The 15,620-nt window shown below is 35.3% G+C and overlaps 1 protein-coding gene across 1 annotated transcript in view; it reads right to left on the minus strand.

Moving 5' to 3' along the window:
- BMAL2 (basic helix-loop-helix ARNT like 2) overlaps positions 1 to 15,620 on the minus strand; it is a 104,067-nt gene that overhangs the window by 53,489 nt on the left and 34,958 nt on the right. The window contains 1 exon segment of the mRNA XM_082419739.1: positions 3,024 to 3,174. Coding sequence (XP_082275865.1) covers positions 3,024 to 3,174 — 151 coding nt within the window.

A 15,620-nucleotide genomic window follows, 5' to 3' on the forward strand; every position in this document is an offset into this window, starting at 1 on the left:
TGCTAATGCAGGGGACACGGGATCGAGCCCTGGTCTGGGAGGATCCCACATGCCGCGGAACAACTGGGCCCGTGAGCCACAACTACTGAGCCTGCACGTCTGGAGCCTGTGCTCCGCAACAAAAGAGGCCACGATAGTGAGAGGCCCGCGCACCGCGATGAAGAGTGGCCCCCACTTGCCGCAACTAGAGAAAGTCCTAGCACAGAAACGAAGACCCAACATAGCAATCAATCAATCAATCAAAAAAAAAAAAAAAAAAGACTCCTCATTTAAAAAAAAAACAAAAAAAAACTTAGCTTAAGTCAACATCTCCAGGAAGCTGTCCTTCACTCTGATCCCAATATTATTTAAATACCCAACTTTCTTTGTTGCCGTAATACCTAGGGTCCCCCTTATGGAAGCTATCATGATGTGCAATAACTATTTGTATCTTTCCCATTTGTACAAGTTTCTTGTATCTTATCTGTATGTCTCCCTCCTGGTCTACTGGGTATCATATAGCAGGTACTCAGTAAATGTTAATGACTACATTCCAGGGAATCTTCATCAGTGACCCTTTTAAAGAACCAGCTCTCCACACAAACCCAACAGTGTTGCACAAAGGGTGAACCTTCTCATATTTTCTTCTTTGTTTAAATATATCCAACACGTGGAGGCTCCACCAATGAAATCAACTTCATGCCCCGAGTCTCTGGGAAGGATGCAATACAGTCAGTACTTTGTAAAATCCATAAAGTACTTTGACATCCCTCATTTCATTAGAGAGAATGGAAAATGGTGGGATGAAAGAAGGATTGGGGCAGAATGGAGAAGCTCTGGGATAGATAATGAGCAAATCAGTGGGGTGTACGCTCTCTTTCTGCTGCTACTATATGCCGTCTTCAAGTAGGAATTATGTCAAATGACAGTCCAGGACTTACCTGCTGCCACTGGATGCTGATATTTCTACCCTTGTTGAAAGGAGATAGGGAAAGGGATTCTGAGAATGTTTTTCCACCACTTTTTCTTTCATGATTCCTGACCTGGGAGGAAGGAGGCCTTGGGTCACCCCTACCAGACATGCTGGAAAATGGACAGTATGGTTGTTCTCATGTGCTAGAAGCACCCTTCCCTCCAGTTGCGGAGAAACAGAAGCCCGGGTGTAATGAGGAAACTACCACACTGACAATCAGGCATTCCAGCTACCTGGATAATGTTGGGCAAAGCACTTGATATTTCTGAGTTCCAGCTGCTTCATTTTCTAAAATGCGGGTAATTGACTAAATAATCTCTAGTGTTGCCTTCTGCCAAAAAAATCATTATCTGTCATTACTTTGCATGTTTCTAGTATTTCCCGTGTCACTGCCCTCATTTTCCCATTCACTCTCAAAACCACTATAAGGTCTCAACCATGCCCCTACGTGGCTTAAAATCATGTGACTCTAGTTCTCACTTGAAAGCCACATTCTTATTTAGATATTAAGAAAGAACAACGGTGCTTATGATTCTAAAGAAAATAAAAAAGGACTAACAGTCACTTATAGCTCGAGGTGAATGGGGACTAACCAACTGATAACTTAGGATGTAGCACAGCAAACGGTTCTAGGTAGACTGTCACTTGATCAACTGTAGTTATTTACAATCATCCACATTATTGGAAGAGAATAAGAGAATACAGACAACCAAAAACAGTAGATAATCTTCAAGTCATTTATATGTGGCTTGGGAAGTGTGTTGGTACTTATATTTGAATAACACTGAATCTGCTGTCTTGGAAACTGAAGCTAAAGTATATGAAGTGTCCTAGGAAGAACTGAGTTATAAAGAGCTATGATGTTTCATTACGTCCTCATCCTGTCCCCCACTCAGGAGTTTTCCCTTCATTCATGATTTACATAAAGTACCAGCCTAAAATGAGTTGCTCTAGATTGCTATATTTACTGTGCCCTATTACTTCCACCAGATCAACCCCAGCCTTGGGGAGGTCTTTAAAGAATATTTGGGACTGCAAGCTGCATTAGGCAATAAAAATGAACCAGGAGATAGTAAGTATTCTCAACATTGATTGTATAATCTACTTGGCTTACTAAACAGGGAAAACAAGAGTTTTATTTGATTAAAGTCGCCACAGATAACCAAGGGTTGGTTGTTACACGAATGATGAGTAAGGAAAGAAGCAAGTGGTGATTATTATTGTAAGCCAAACATGCAAGAAGATGTTCTCCTCAAAGTCAAGTATTTCAATTAGGAAGGCAAATATCTTCCTGTGACCATAAATGTTAAGCAAATTAACCTCCAGTTGACCTTCCTGGATACCTAATAACCTTCAGAGTTGGATCAGTCAATGACAGAGGTGGCAGCTGGGTGGATAAATAACTGACCCTATCCAAATTTTTAATTACCATGTAATTAAAAATAATGATTTAAAAAGTAGTCTTTTTCTAAAGAAGATGTGGTATATATATACAACAGAATATTACTCAGCTGTAAAAAACAATGAAATGCTGCCTTGTGCAGCTACATGGATGGACCTACAAATTATCATACTAAGTGAAGTAAGTCAGGAAGAGAAAGACACCATATGATATCACTTACATGTGGAATCTAAAATATGACACAAATGAACTTATCTACGAAACAGAAATAGACTCACAGCCATTGAGAACAGACTTGTGGTTGCCAAGGAGGGGTAGGGGGAGGGTTGGATTGGGAGTTTGGGACTAGCAGATGCAAACTATTACATATAGAATGGATAAACAACAAGGTCCTATGGTAGAGCACAGGGAACTATATTCAATACCCTGTAATAAACCATAATAGAAAAGAATATGAAAAAGAATATGTATGTATATATATAACTGAATCACTTTGCTGTGCACCAGAAACTAACAACATTGTAAATCAACTAAACTTCAATTAAAAAACTAAATAAATAAAAAGAAACTAAAGGTTTTAATTTGTTTTTAAAAGAAAAATAAAGTAATATTTTTCTTTTTTCCCTGGAGTCGAAGATTTCTTGGCGTTAGAGGAACAAATTCACTTACTGGGATGGGTCTGAATCACTCCCTTTTCGTTTTCTTGGAAACTCTGTCACATGTGGGCTGAAGGATCCAATAGTTGCTGGTTTTGTCCATGGGCTCAGATGACTGGAAACCATGGAAGCAATGCACTGGTTCCCTTCGATCAACACTTTACCTATGAGACATAAAGCACAATAAGGCATCTGTTTGAAACACTGACTTTTACTTTATACATATCCATATCCCACATTTTAAATGGCTTTTTACTTTGATATTTTAAAATGTCAACTAAACAGCAACATAACATAGAATGAAAGACTAATCATGTACACCCAAATATTAGTCAGAAATGTATTGTTAGTCTATATTTTTAAGTTTATTTTCCCTATCTAATTGGAAAAAAATATATGGATATTGTAGGAAATATGGAAAACACAAAAAAGTAGAAAGGAAGGGGGAAAACCAAATCTCACCAACTAATATTACTACTTAGAATTACTTCCTTGTAGAATTTTTCTACAGTTGTTATTATAGTAATTGAAGTCATAGTGTATACTCTGCATTATTTGCATATCATTGTGATAATAACTTTACAGTGTTATTACAAATTCTTTATAAATTATTCTAATGGCTGCACAATATACCATCGTGTAGCTGTGTCATAGCTACTTAACCACTCTTCTATTGCTGGAATGTATATTTGGTTTTTTTTCACTATCATAAATATGTATGGTGCTCTTATCTATGTGTATAAAACTTTTTATCTACCGGTTATTTCTTTTCATCTCCTAGTTATTTTTTTTTTTTGGGGGGATAGCATCCCAGAAATGAGTTAACAAGGTTAAGGGACATGAATATTTTTAACCCTGAATTGCTAAATATGATAGTAAAATCCTTTTGGTCTAAACTGTAGTTTACTAAATGTTTTATAAAATGTAAAACTCAGAATCACTGAACTAAAAATAACTTATAGTCTAAATATAGGCCTCTCTGAATATATTTCTCATATTAAAATTGACCTAACAAGTTTAAACTCATTTGCACCTTATAGACTGAAATATATAAGCAATATTTACAAGGAGAATGCAATACATCTTACAGTAAGAGTGGGAGCTTTTTAACACATCTCTAGCAGTAACTGATAGAGTGAGCATTCAAAAATAATGACATAAGAAATCTGATCCACACAACAGACAAGCTTGATATGACAGACATATATAGACCACTATACCTAGCAGCTTCAAAATCCAGTGTTGTTTGTTTTGAGGTACCAGTGGGGCATTTATACTGGACCAAAAAGATTGATATTATACATGAAACATTTTCTGACTACAATGTAATTATGCTAGACACCATAAAAAGACTGAAATTTAATGAGCTAATAATTTATTTTATGAAATTAGGAAAAGATGACTAAAATAAATCTAAAGAATTAAGAGAAAGGAAATCATTAAAATAATACCAGAAATAATGAAATAGAATACAAATTAGTACAGATCAAAAAAGCTAAACATAGGTTCTTCCAAAACATTGGAAACTCTAATAACCTTATGGCAAGATTTTTCCAAAAAAAGGAAAGAGGGAATAAATGAATAAAGATAGGAATGAAGATGGGATCATAATTTTAGATGCTCTAGAGATATAAAAGATAAATTCTCATGAATTTAGAAAAACATTATTCTAAAAATTTGAAAATATAGATGAAATGGAAAAATTCGTAGGGAATTTTTTTTTATTGAGGTATAGTCGATTCACAATATTGTGTTAGTTTCAGATGTACAGCAAAGCGATTCGATTGTACATATATATATGTACTTTTTCAGGTTCTTCTCCATTAGAGATTACAAGATATTGAATATAGTTCCCTCTGCTATACAGTAAATCCTTGTTGTTTATCTATTTTATATATAGAAGTGAGTATCTGTTAATCCCATACTCCTAATTTATCCCTCCTCTCACTTTGTCTTTGGTAACTATAAGTTTGTTTTCTGTCTGTGAGTCTGTTTTGTAAATAAATTTATTTGTATTACTTTTAAGATTCTACATATAAATGATATCATGTATTTGTCCCTAGAGAATTTTAACTGACAGAAAATAAAACAAAGAGAAATAAAAACCTGCATATTCCTATATTCTTTCTTACACATACTATCCCAATATATAGTAAATTCAACTTTTTATGAGGCTTACAGAAATTTGATATTAAAATTCAACAATGGCAATACAAGAAAGGATAACTATAGGCCCATCTCATTCATGAACAAAGATACAAAAATCTTAACAAAATATTAGCAAACAAAATTCAGAAATGTATAAAGAGAATAACCCATCATGACCAAGATAGCTTTATCCCAGGAACATGACTGGTTTAATATTAGTAAATTAATGAATATAATTTACCACAATAGCAGCTTAGTGGAAAAATATGATTATCCTAATAGATTCAGAAATATTAATGAAGAAACACTGAAAGAATTCTTTTTACAATCAGAAACAAGAAGATCTTTTATCAGTACCCCTTTCAACACTGTATTAGAAGACCTGCTAGTAGAATAAGGCAAAAAAACAATACATGAAGTATAAGAACTGGAAAGGAAGAAAAAAAAATTGTCATCATTGGGAAATGACATGATTGAGAATACAAAAAAACACAAAATAATCAACGTATAAATTATTAAAACTAGGGAGTGTATCAAGGTTGGCTGTTTGTAAAGTCAATATATAAAAATCAACTGCTTTTCTAATCACCAGTAACAAACTATAAGAAAATATTTTATTTTATTTATTTATTTTTTAACATCTTTATTGCAGTATAATTGCTTTACAATGGTGTGTTAGTTTCTGCTTTATAACAAAGTGAATCAGTTATACGTATACATATGTTCCCATATCTCTTCCCTCTTGCATCTCCCTCCCTCCCACCCTCCCTATCCCACCCCTCTAGGTGGTCACAAAGCACCGAGCTGATCTCCCTGTGCTACGCGGTTGCTTCCCACTAGCTATGTATTGTACGTTTGGTAGTGTATATATGTTCATGCCACTCTCTCACTTTGTCACAGCTTACCCTTCCCCCTCCCCATATCCTCAAGTCCATTCTCTAGTAGGTCTGTGTCTTTATTCCCATCTTACCACTAGGTTCTTCATGACCTTTTTTTTTTCCCCTTAGATTCCATATATATGTGGTAGCATACTGTATTTGTTTTTCTCTTTCTGACTTACTTCACTCTGTATGACAGACTCTAGGTCCATCCACCTCACTACAAATAACTCAATTTCCTTTCTTTTTATGGCTGAGTAATATTCCATTATATATATGTGCCACATCTTCTTTATCCATTCATCCGATGATGGACACTTAGGTTGCTTCCATGTCCTGGCTATTGTAAATAGAGCTGCAATGAACATTTTGGTACATGACTCTTTTTGAATTATGGTTTTCTCAGGGTATATGCCCAGTAGTGGGATTGCTGGGTCGTATGGTAGTTCTATTTTTAGTTTTTTAAGGAACCTCCATACTGTTCTCCATAGTGGCTGTATCAATTTACATTCCCACCAACAGTGCAAGAGGGTTCCCTTTTCTCCACACCCTCTCCAGCATTTATTGCTTCTAGATTTTTTGATGATGGCCATTCTGACTGGTGTGAGATGATATCTCATTGTAGTTTTGATTTGCATTTCTCTAATGATTAATGATGTTGAGCATCCTTTCATGTGTTTGTTGGCAATCTGTATATCTTCTTTGGAGAAATGTCTATTTAGGTCTTCCGCCCATTTTTGGATTGGGTTGTTTGTTTTTTTGTTATTGAGCTGCATGAGCTGCTTGTAAATTTTGGAGATTAATCCTTTGTCAGTTGCTTCATTTGCAAATATTTTCTCCCATTCTGATGGTTGTCTTTTGGTCTTGTTTATGGTTTCCTTTGCTGTGCAAAAGCTTTTAAGTTTCATTAGGTCCCATTTGTTTATTTTTGTTTTTATTTCCATTTCTCTAGGAGCCGGGTCAAAAAGGATCTTGCTGTGATTTATGTCAGAGTGTTCTGCCTATGTTTTCCTCTAAGAGTTTGATAGTGTCTGGCCTTACATTTAGGTCTTTAATCCATTTTGAGTTTATTTTTGTGTATGGTGTTAAGGAGTGTTCTAATTTCATACTTTTACATGTATCTGTCCAGTTTTCCCAGTACCACTTATTGAAGAGGCTGTCTTTTCTCCACTGTATATGCTTCCCTCCTTTACCAAAGGTAAGGTATAGATCAATGGAACAGGATAGAAAGCCCAGAGAAAATGATATTTTAAAAAACATAATTTATAATAACTTCAAAAAATATAGAGTACCTAAAGAATAAATGTATTTAGAATAAATGTATAAACTAATAAAAGTATACAAGGTCTTTCTGGAGAAAATTATAAATTTTTTTTTTAAAATATTGAAAAAGATTCAAATAAATGGAAACATGCACCATGCTTATGGACTGGAGGTCTCAATATCAAAGATGTCAATTCTCCTAAAATAGATGTGTAATTCCTCTCAAAATATTCTCTTTTTTTTGGTGGGACTTCACAAGCTGAATATAAAATGCATATGAAAGTGCCACGAGTTATGAACAGCCAAGGGAAATGTGGGAGAACTGGACCTCTCATATATCAAGACATTATAAAGCAATGGCAATTAAGACAGTGTGGTATTGGTGCGGAGATAGACCAAAGGAAAAGAACGGAGAGCCCAGACATGTAAATATGGATATCTGCTAAATGTCAGAGATGGAATTTTCAGATCAATGTGAGGAGACCAGCTTTTTAATAAACAGTCCTGGGCCAACTGATTTTCTCTATGGAAAAGAATAAAACCAGATCCCCTACTACCATATGCCAAATATAAAAACCAAACCAAATATAAACATTCAATTCAACTGGATTGAAGACCTAAATGTAAAAGGCCAAAATTAACAGAAAATACTCTGAAGGAGAAAGAGTATCCTTGTTATTGGTGTAGAAAGAATTCCCAAAACAAAAACTAAAAACAATAAAGGAAAAGACTGATCAATTCAATCTTCTTAAAATTAAGTTAACGTTGATCAAAAGACACTATAAAGAGAATAAAACTGCAAGTCACAGACTGGGAGAAGATGTTTGTTACACACATAAACAATAAAGTGTTACCATGTAGACTGTATAAAGAATGCCTTTGCATCATTAAGAAAAAGACCAACACAAAAACCCAGCAGAAAACTGGATAAAAGACTTTAATGGGCACTTCATAAAAGAAATTCCAATTGTCAAAACAAAAATGAAAAGATACTCAATCTCATTAGTAATCAGGAAAATCCAAAGTAAACTATAGTGATAGACTATATACCTATCTAATGGCTACAAATGAAAAGTTTGATGATACCAAGTGTAAGTGAAAAAACAGAGCAATGGAAAGAGAAACGGAACACTCATGCTCTGTTGGTGGGAAAGTACATTGCTACAACACTTTGGAAACCTTTTTTGCATTACTTAATAAAGTAGAACACATGCAAATAATATGGTTTAGCATTTCACTTCTAAGTATATGGAGAAACTCTTAATATATCTTAAGAGATATGTACAAGAAATACATTCACAGCATTGCTTGCAGTTGAACAACAAAAAATAATGAGAACTGGAAACTATAATTTCCATCAACAGATGGATAAATTGTTTATTCATTGAATGGAATATCAAGAATAGTAAAAATGAATAAAGTACTGATATACTCAGCATGGATGAATCTCAAAATAATAATGCCAGGTAAAAAAAAAAGTCACAGCCAAACAGTAGCATGGTTTTTTTTTTGTTTTTTTAATTATATTTTATTTATTTATTTTTTTAACATCTTTATTGGAGTATAATTGCTTTACAATGGTGTGTTAGTTTCTGCTCTATAACAAGTAGCATGTTTTTTAAAAAAAGCAGGTAAAACTAATACGTTTTTACTGATATCTACATAGGTTACCTCACTATATAGAAAAGAAAGGGAACAGCTAACACAAAAGTTAGAATTCTCTTTGGGAGAAGAAAGGGGGGTGCAATCAGTGAGGGATATACAGGTACTTCTTTTTTTTTTTTTTTGTCTTTATTATGTTGAGGTAGGTTCCCTCTATGCCCACTTTCTGGAGAGTTTTTATCATAAATGGGTGTTGAATTTTGTCAAAAGCTTTTTCTGCATCTATTGAGATGATCATATGGTTTTTATTCTTCAATTTGTTAATATGGTGTATCACATTGATTGATTTGCGTATATTGAAGAATCGTTGCATCCCTTGGATAAATCCCACTTGATCATGGTGTATGATCCTTTTAATGTGTTGTTGGATTCTGTTTGCTAGTATTTTGTTGAGGATTTTTGCATCTATATTCATCAGTGATATTGGTCTGTAATTTTCTTTCTTTTTTTGTAGTATCTTTGTCTGGTTTTGGTATCAGGGTGATGGTGGCCCCATAGAATGAGTTCCGGAGTGTTCCTTCCTCTGTAATTTTTTGGAAGAGTTTGAGAAGGATGGGTGTTAGCCCTTCTCTAAATGTTTTATAGAATTCACCTGTGAAGCCATCTGGTCCTGGACTTTTGTTTGTTAGAAGATTTTTAATCACAGTTTCAATTTCATTACTTGTGATTGGTCTGTTCATATTTTCTATTTCTTCCTGGTTCAGTCTTGGAAGGTTATACCTTTCTAAGAATTTGTCCATTTCTTCCAGGTTGCCCATTTTATTGGCATAGAGTTGCTTGTAGTAGTCTCTTAGGATGCTTTGTATTTCTGTGGTGTCTGTTGTAACTTCTCTTACATCTCTAATTTTATTGATTTGAGTCCCCTCCCTATTTTTCTTGACGAGTCTGGCTAATGGTTTATCAATTTTGTTTATCTTCTCAAAGAACCAGCTTTTAGTTTTATTGATCTTTGCTTCTATTTCATTTATTTCTGCTCTGATCTTTATGATTTCTTTCCTTCTGCTAACTTTGGGTTTCGTTTGTTCTTCTTTCCCTAGTTCCTTTAGGTGTAAGATTGGATTGTTTATTTCAGATTTTTCTTGTTTCTTGAGGTAGGCTTGTATAACTATAAACTTCCCTCTTAGAACTGTTTTTGATGCATCCGATAGGTTTTGGATCATTGTGTTTTCACTGTCATTTGTCTCTAGGTATTTTTTGATTTCCTCTTTGATTTCTTCAGTGATCTCTTAGTTATTTAGTAACGTATTGTTTAGCCTCCATGTGTTTGTCTTTTTTACGTTTTTTTCCCTGTAATTCATTTCTAATCTCATAGCGTTGTGGTCAGAGAAGATGCTTGATATGATTTCAATTTTCTTAAATTTACTGAGGCTTGATTTGTGACCCAAGATGTGATCTATCCTGGAGAATGTTCTGTGCGCACTTGAGAAGGAAGTGTAATCTGCTGTTTTTGGATGGAATGTCCTATAAATATCAATGAAATCTATCTGGTCTATTGTGTCATTTAAAGCTTCTGTTTCCTTATTTATTTTCATTTTGGATGATCTGTCCATTGGTGTAAGTGAGGTGTTAAAGTCCCCCACTATTATTGTGTTATTGTCAATTTCCTCTTATAGCTGTTAGCAGTTGCCTTATGTATTGAGGTGCTCCTATGTTGGGTGCATATATATTTATAATTGTTATATCTTCTTCTTGGATTGATCCCCTGATCATTATGTAGTGTCCTTCTTTGTCTCTTGTAATAGTTTTTATTTTAAAATCTATTTTTTCTGATATGAAAATTGCTACTCTAGCTTTCTTTTGATTTCCATTTGCATGGAATATTTTTTTCCATCCCCTCACTTTCTGTCTGTATGTGTCCCTAGGTCTGAAGTGGGTCTCTTGTAGACAGCATATATATGGGTCTTATTTTTGTATCCATTCTGTGGGCCTGTGTCTTTTGGTTGGAGCATTTAATCCATTCACATTTAAGGTAATTAACAATATGTATATTCCTATGACCATTTTCTTAATTGCTTTGGGTTTGTTTTTGTAGGTCCTTTTCTTCTCTTGTGTTTCCCACTTAGAGAAATTCCTTTAGCATTTGTTTTAGAGCTGGTTTGGTGGTGCTGAATTCTCTTAGCTTTTGCTTGTCTGTAAAGCTTTTGATTGCTCCATCGAATCTGAATGAGATTCTTGCAGGTAGAGTAATCCTGGTTGTAGGTTCTTCCCTTTCATCACTTTAAGTATATCATGCCACTCCCTTCTGGCCTGTAGAGTTTCTGCTGAGAAATCAGCTGTTAACCTTATGGGAGTTCCCTTGTATGTTATTTGTCGTTTTTCCCTTGCTGCTTTCAATAATTATTCTTTGTCTTTAATTTTTGCCAATTTGATTACTATGTGTCTCGGCATGTTTCTCCTTGGGTTTATCCTGTATGGCACTCGCTGCACTTCCTGGACTTGGGTGGCTATTTCCTTTTCCATGTTAGGGAAGTTTTCGACTATAATCTCTTCAAATACTTTCTTGGGTCCTTTCTCTCTCTCGTCTCCTTCTGGGACCCCTATAATGCGAATGTTGTTGTGTTTAATGTTGTCCCAGAGGTCTCAGGCTGTCTTCATTTCTTTTCATTCTTTTTTCTTTATTCTGTTCTGCAGCAGTGAATTCCACCATTCTGTCTTCCAGGTCACTTATCTGTTCTTCTGCCTCAGTTATTCTGCTATTGATTCCTTCCAGTGTAGTTTTCGTTTTAATTATTGTATTGTTCATCTCTGTTTGTTTGTACTTTAATTCTTCTAGGTCTTTGTTAAACATTTCTTGCATCTTCTTGATCTTTGCCTCCATTCTTTTTCCGAGGTCCTGGATCATCTTCACTATCATTATTCTGAATTCTTTTTCTGGAAGGTTGCCTATCTCCACTTCATTTAGTTGTTTTTCTGGGGTTTTGTCTTGTTCCTTCATCTGGTACATAGCCCTCTGCCTTTTCATCTTGTCTATCTTTCTGTGAATGTGGTTTTTGTTCCACAGGCTGCAGGATTGTAGTTCCTCTTGCTTCTGCTGTCTGACCTCCAAACAGGTACTTCTAAGGAATTCATGTTCCACTTCTTAACCTAGGTGTGGGTTGACAGACAATTGTTTTGTTTTCATCCTTTAAACTACATATGTAATTTTTACAGTCCTCTGTAGGTATAATGGATCTCACCATAAAGAAGTGAGTAGAATAATTTTACCACTGATCGTTGGGAATGAAGTTTCTAATTTACTATATCCCAAGACTTTTAGGCCTGGACTCTCTTCATGGGACCAATTTGGGACCATCAGATACCACATGAGATTAATTATGGTTTCAGCCCCTAGACTTCGTTCTAATGGATTTTGAATGGCAGAACACCATCTGTCTCCAGAGAAAAATGTGGGGAAATTCATTAGATTAAAGAGCAAATCAATAGGAAAAATTCACTATGTAATATTAGACCCCTCCCATTTCCCTCCCACCCCCCAACACAGACTCAAGCAGGCACACTCTTTCCCTCACATAAGTTCAAAACAGAAATAAAATGAAGATCCCTTTTTGCCTCTCATTCTAGAAGGCACGACCTCCACATTTCAATCCTACTTTCTTATTAACCTTGAAAATAAGAAATGGACTATCTTTAGGCAGGCAGAATAATACACTTCTTTTCACGAAATCAAAATCTGAGTCACCTAAGGGGCTTATTTTTATATTCCTTAATGGGTGGGGGAGTATTGCCCCATAATTAGCTATGTTCCATCATGAGGCTATGTTAGTAGAAGTGTATTCAAAACAGGGCTTTCTGTAAACAAAAGGAAAAGATGGGTTAATGGGATTACGTAGTTCTGGAAGAAAGGATCTGTTCCTTGGAAACAATTCATGTAGTGGATTTTTATTTGTTAGGTGACTCACAATTTAAAGAGTAAAGCTTTCTTTTTAACCTTCCAGTTTACTTTACTTTCAGCCTCCACATATACCTATGTAGAAGATGAGATCATGTGTTGAGAACTGAAATTTAACTCTGCTTTTGTATAACTCATTTTGGAGGTATGATTTAACACTTTGGTATTGTCTTTCCTCGCCAAATTGGGTCACTTCTCAATGGCGAAAGTAATTTGTGTTATTTAACACTCGGTAAAATAACGCAGAATTTAGATTGAAAAAAGATATTGTGATTATCTTTTACAAAGGAAGTTTGTGGTTTTATTTAAAATGAGATCCACAGTAAATCTCGCTCCATTCTATGTGCATCTCCCTGGTGATGGTAATCAATCTAACAATATTTTAAAGTATTTAGTATCAACTCCTCAAGCATGGAAATAAATTGTGGGAAATGAGCTGCTGCTTAGGAGCCATAAGCAGGGGAGACCAAGTAGCCACGTGGCTTAGGCCCATAGTTACAAAATGGTTCAACTTTAAAATTTGACATTATGCTTGAGAGAATATATTTACACACATACATATACATGTGCACACACATTTGATTCACAGAGGTGCAACGGCAGGATGGAAAAAATATACTTCTTGAAAAACAAAAAATTTGAAAGCCTACCATCAAGCCTCTTAGATAGCCTCAACCACCAGAGGGCAGAGAGCAGAAGCAAGAAAAACTACAATCCTGCAGCCTGTGGACCAAAAACCACAGTTACAGAAAGATAGACAAGATGAAAAGGCAGAGGGCTATGTACCAGATGAAGGAACAAGAAAAAAACCCAGAAAAACAACTAAATGAAGTGGAGATAGGCAACCTTCCAGAGAAAGAATTCAGAATAATGATAGTGAAGATGATCCAGGACCTCGGAATAAGAATGGAGGCTAAGATTGAGAAGATGCAAGAAATGATTAACAAAGACCTAGAAGAATTAAAGAACAAACAAACAGAGATGACCAATACAATAACTGAAATGAAAACTACACTAGAAGGAATCAATAGCAGAATAACTGAGGCAGAAGAACGGATAAGTGACCTGGAAGACAGAATGGTGGAATTCACTGCTACGGAACAGACTAAAGAAAAAAGAATGAAAAGAAATGAAGACAGCCTAAGAGACCTCTGGGACAACATTAAACGCAACAACATTCGCATTATAGGGGTCCCAGAAGGAGAAGAGAGAGAGAAAGGACCCGAGAAAATATTTGAAGAGATTATAGTCGAAAACTTCCCTAACATGGGAAAGGAAATAGCCACCCAAGTCCAGGAAGCGCAGAGAGTCCCATACAGAATAAACCCAAGGAGAAACACGCCGAGACACATAGTAATCAAAGTGGCAAAAATTAAAGACAAAGAAAAATTATTGAAAGCAGCAAGGGAAAAACGACAAATAACATACAAGGGAACTCCCATAAGGTTAACAGCTGATTTCTCAGCAGAAACTCTGCAAGCCAGAAGGGAGTGGCATGATATACTTAAAGTGATGAAAGGGAAGAACCTACAACCAGGATTACTCTACCTGCAAGAATCTCATTCAGATTCGATGGAGCAATCAAAAGCTTTACAGACAAGCAAAAGCTAAGAGAATTCAGCACCACCAAACCAGCTCTACAACAAATGCTAAAGGAACTTCTCTAAGTGGGAAACACAAGAGAAGAAAAGGACCTACAAAAACAAACCCAAAACCATTAAGAAAATGGTCATAGGAACATACATATCGATAATTACCTTAAACGTGAATGGATTAAACGCCCCAACCAAAAGACATAGACTGGCTGAATGGATACAAAAACAGGACCCATATATATGCTGTCTACAAGAGACCCACTTTAGACCTAGGGACACATACAGACTGAAAGTTAGGGGATGGAAAAAGATATTCCATGCAAATGGAAATCAAAAGAAAGCTGGAGTACTTATACTCATATCAGATAAAATAGACTATAAAATAAAGAATGTTACAAGAGACAAGGAAGGGCACTACATAATGATCCAGGGATCAATCCAAGAAGAAGATATAACAATTATAAATATATATGCACCCAACATAGGAGCACCTCAATACATAAGGCAATTGCTAACAGCTATAAAAGAGGAAATCGACAGCAACACAATAATAGTGGGGGACTTTAACACTTCACTTACACCAATGGACAGATCATCCAAAATGAAAATAAATAAGGAAACAGAAGCTTTAAATGACACAATAGACCAGATAGATTTAATTGATATATATAGGACATTCCATCCAAAAACAGCAGATTACACGTTCTTCTCAAGTGCGCACGGAACATTCTCCAGGATAGATCACATCTTGGGTCACAAATCAAGCCTCAGTAAATTTAAGAAAATTGAAATCATACCAAGCATCTTTTCTGACCACAACGCTATGAGATTAGAAATGAATTACAGGGAAAAAAACGTACAAAAGACAAACACATGGAGGCTAAACAATACGTTACTAAATAACCAAGAGATCACTGAAGAAATCAAAGAGGAAATCAAAAAATACCTAGAGACAAATGACAATGAAAACACGACGACCCAAAACCTATGGGATGCAGCAAAAGCGGTTCTAAGAGGGAAGTTTATAGCTATACAAGCCTACCTAAAGAAACAAGAAAAATCTCAAGTAAACAATCTAACCTTACACCTAAAGAAACTAGAAAAAGAAGAACAAACAAAACCCAAAGTTAGCAGAAGGAAAGAAATCATAAAGATCAGAGCAGAAATAAATGAGA

The sequence above is a fragment of the Balaenoptera physalus genome (genome assembly GCF_965194825.1).
Source record: "Balaenoptera physalus genome assembly, chromosome: 13".
NCBI lineage: Eukaryota > Metazoa > Chordata > Mammalia > Artiodactyla > Balaenopteridae > Balaenoptera > Balaenoptera physalus.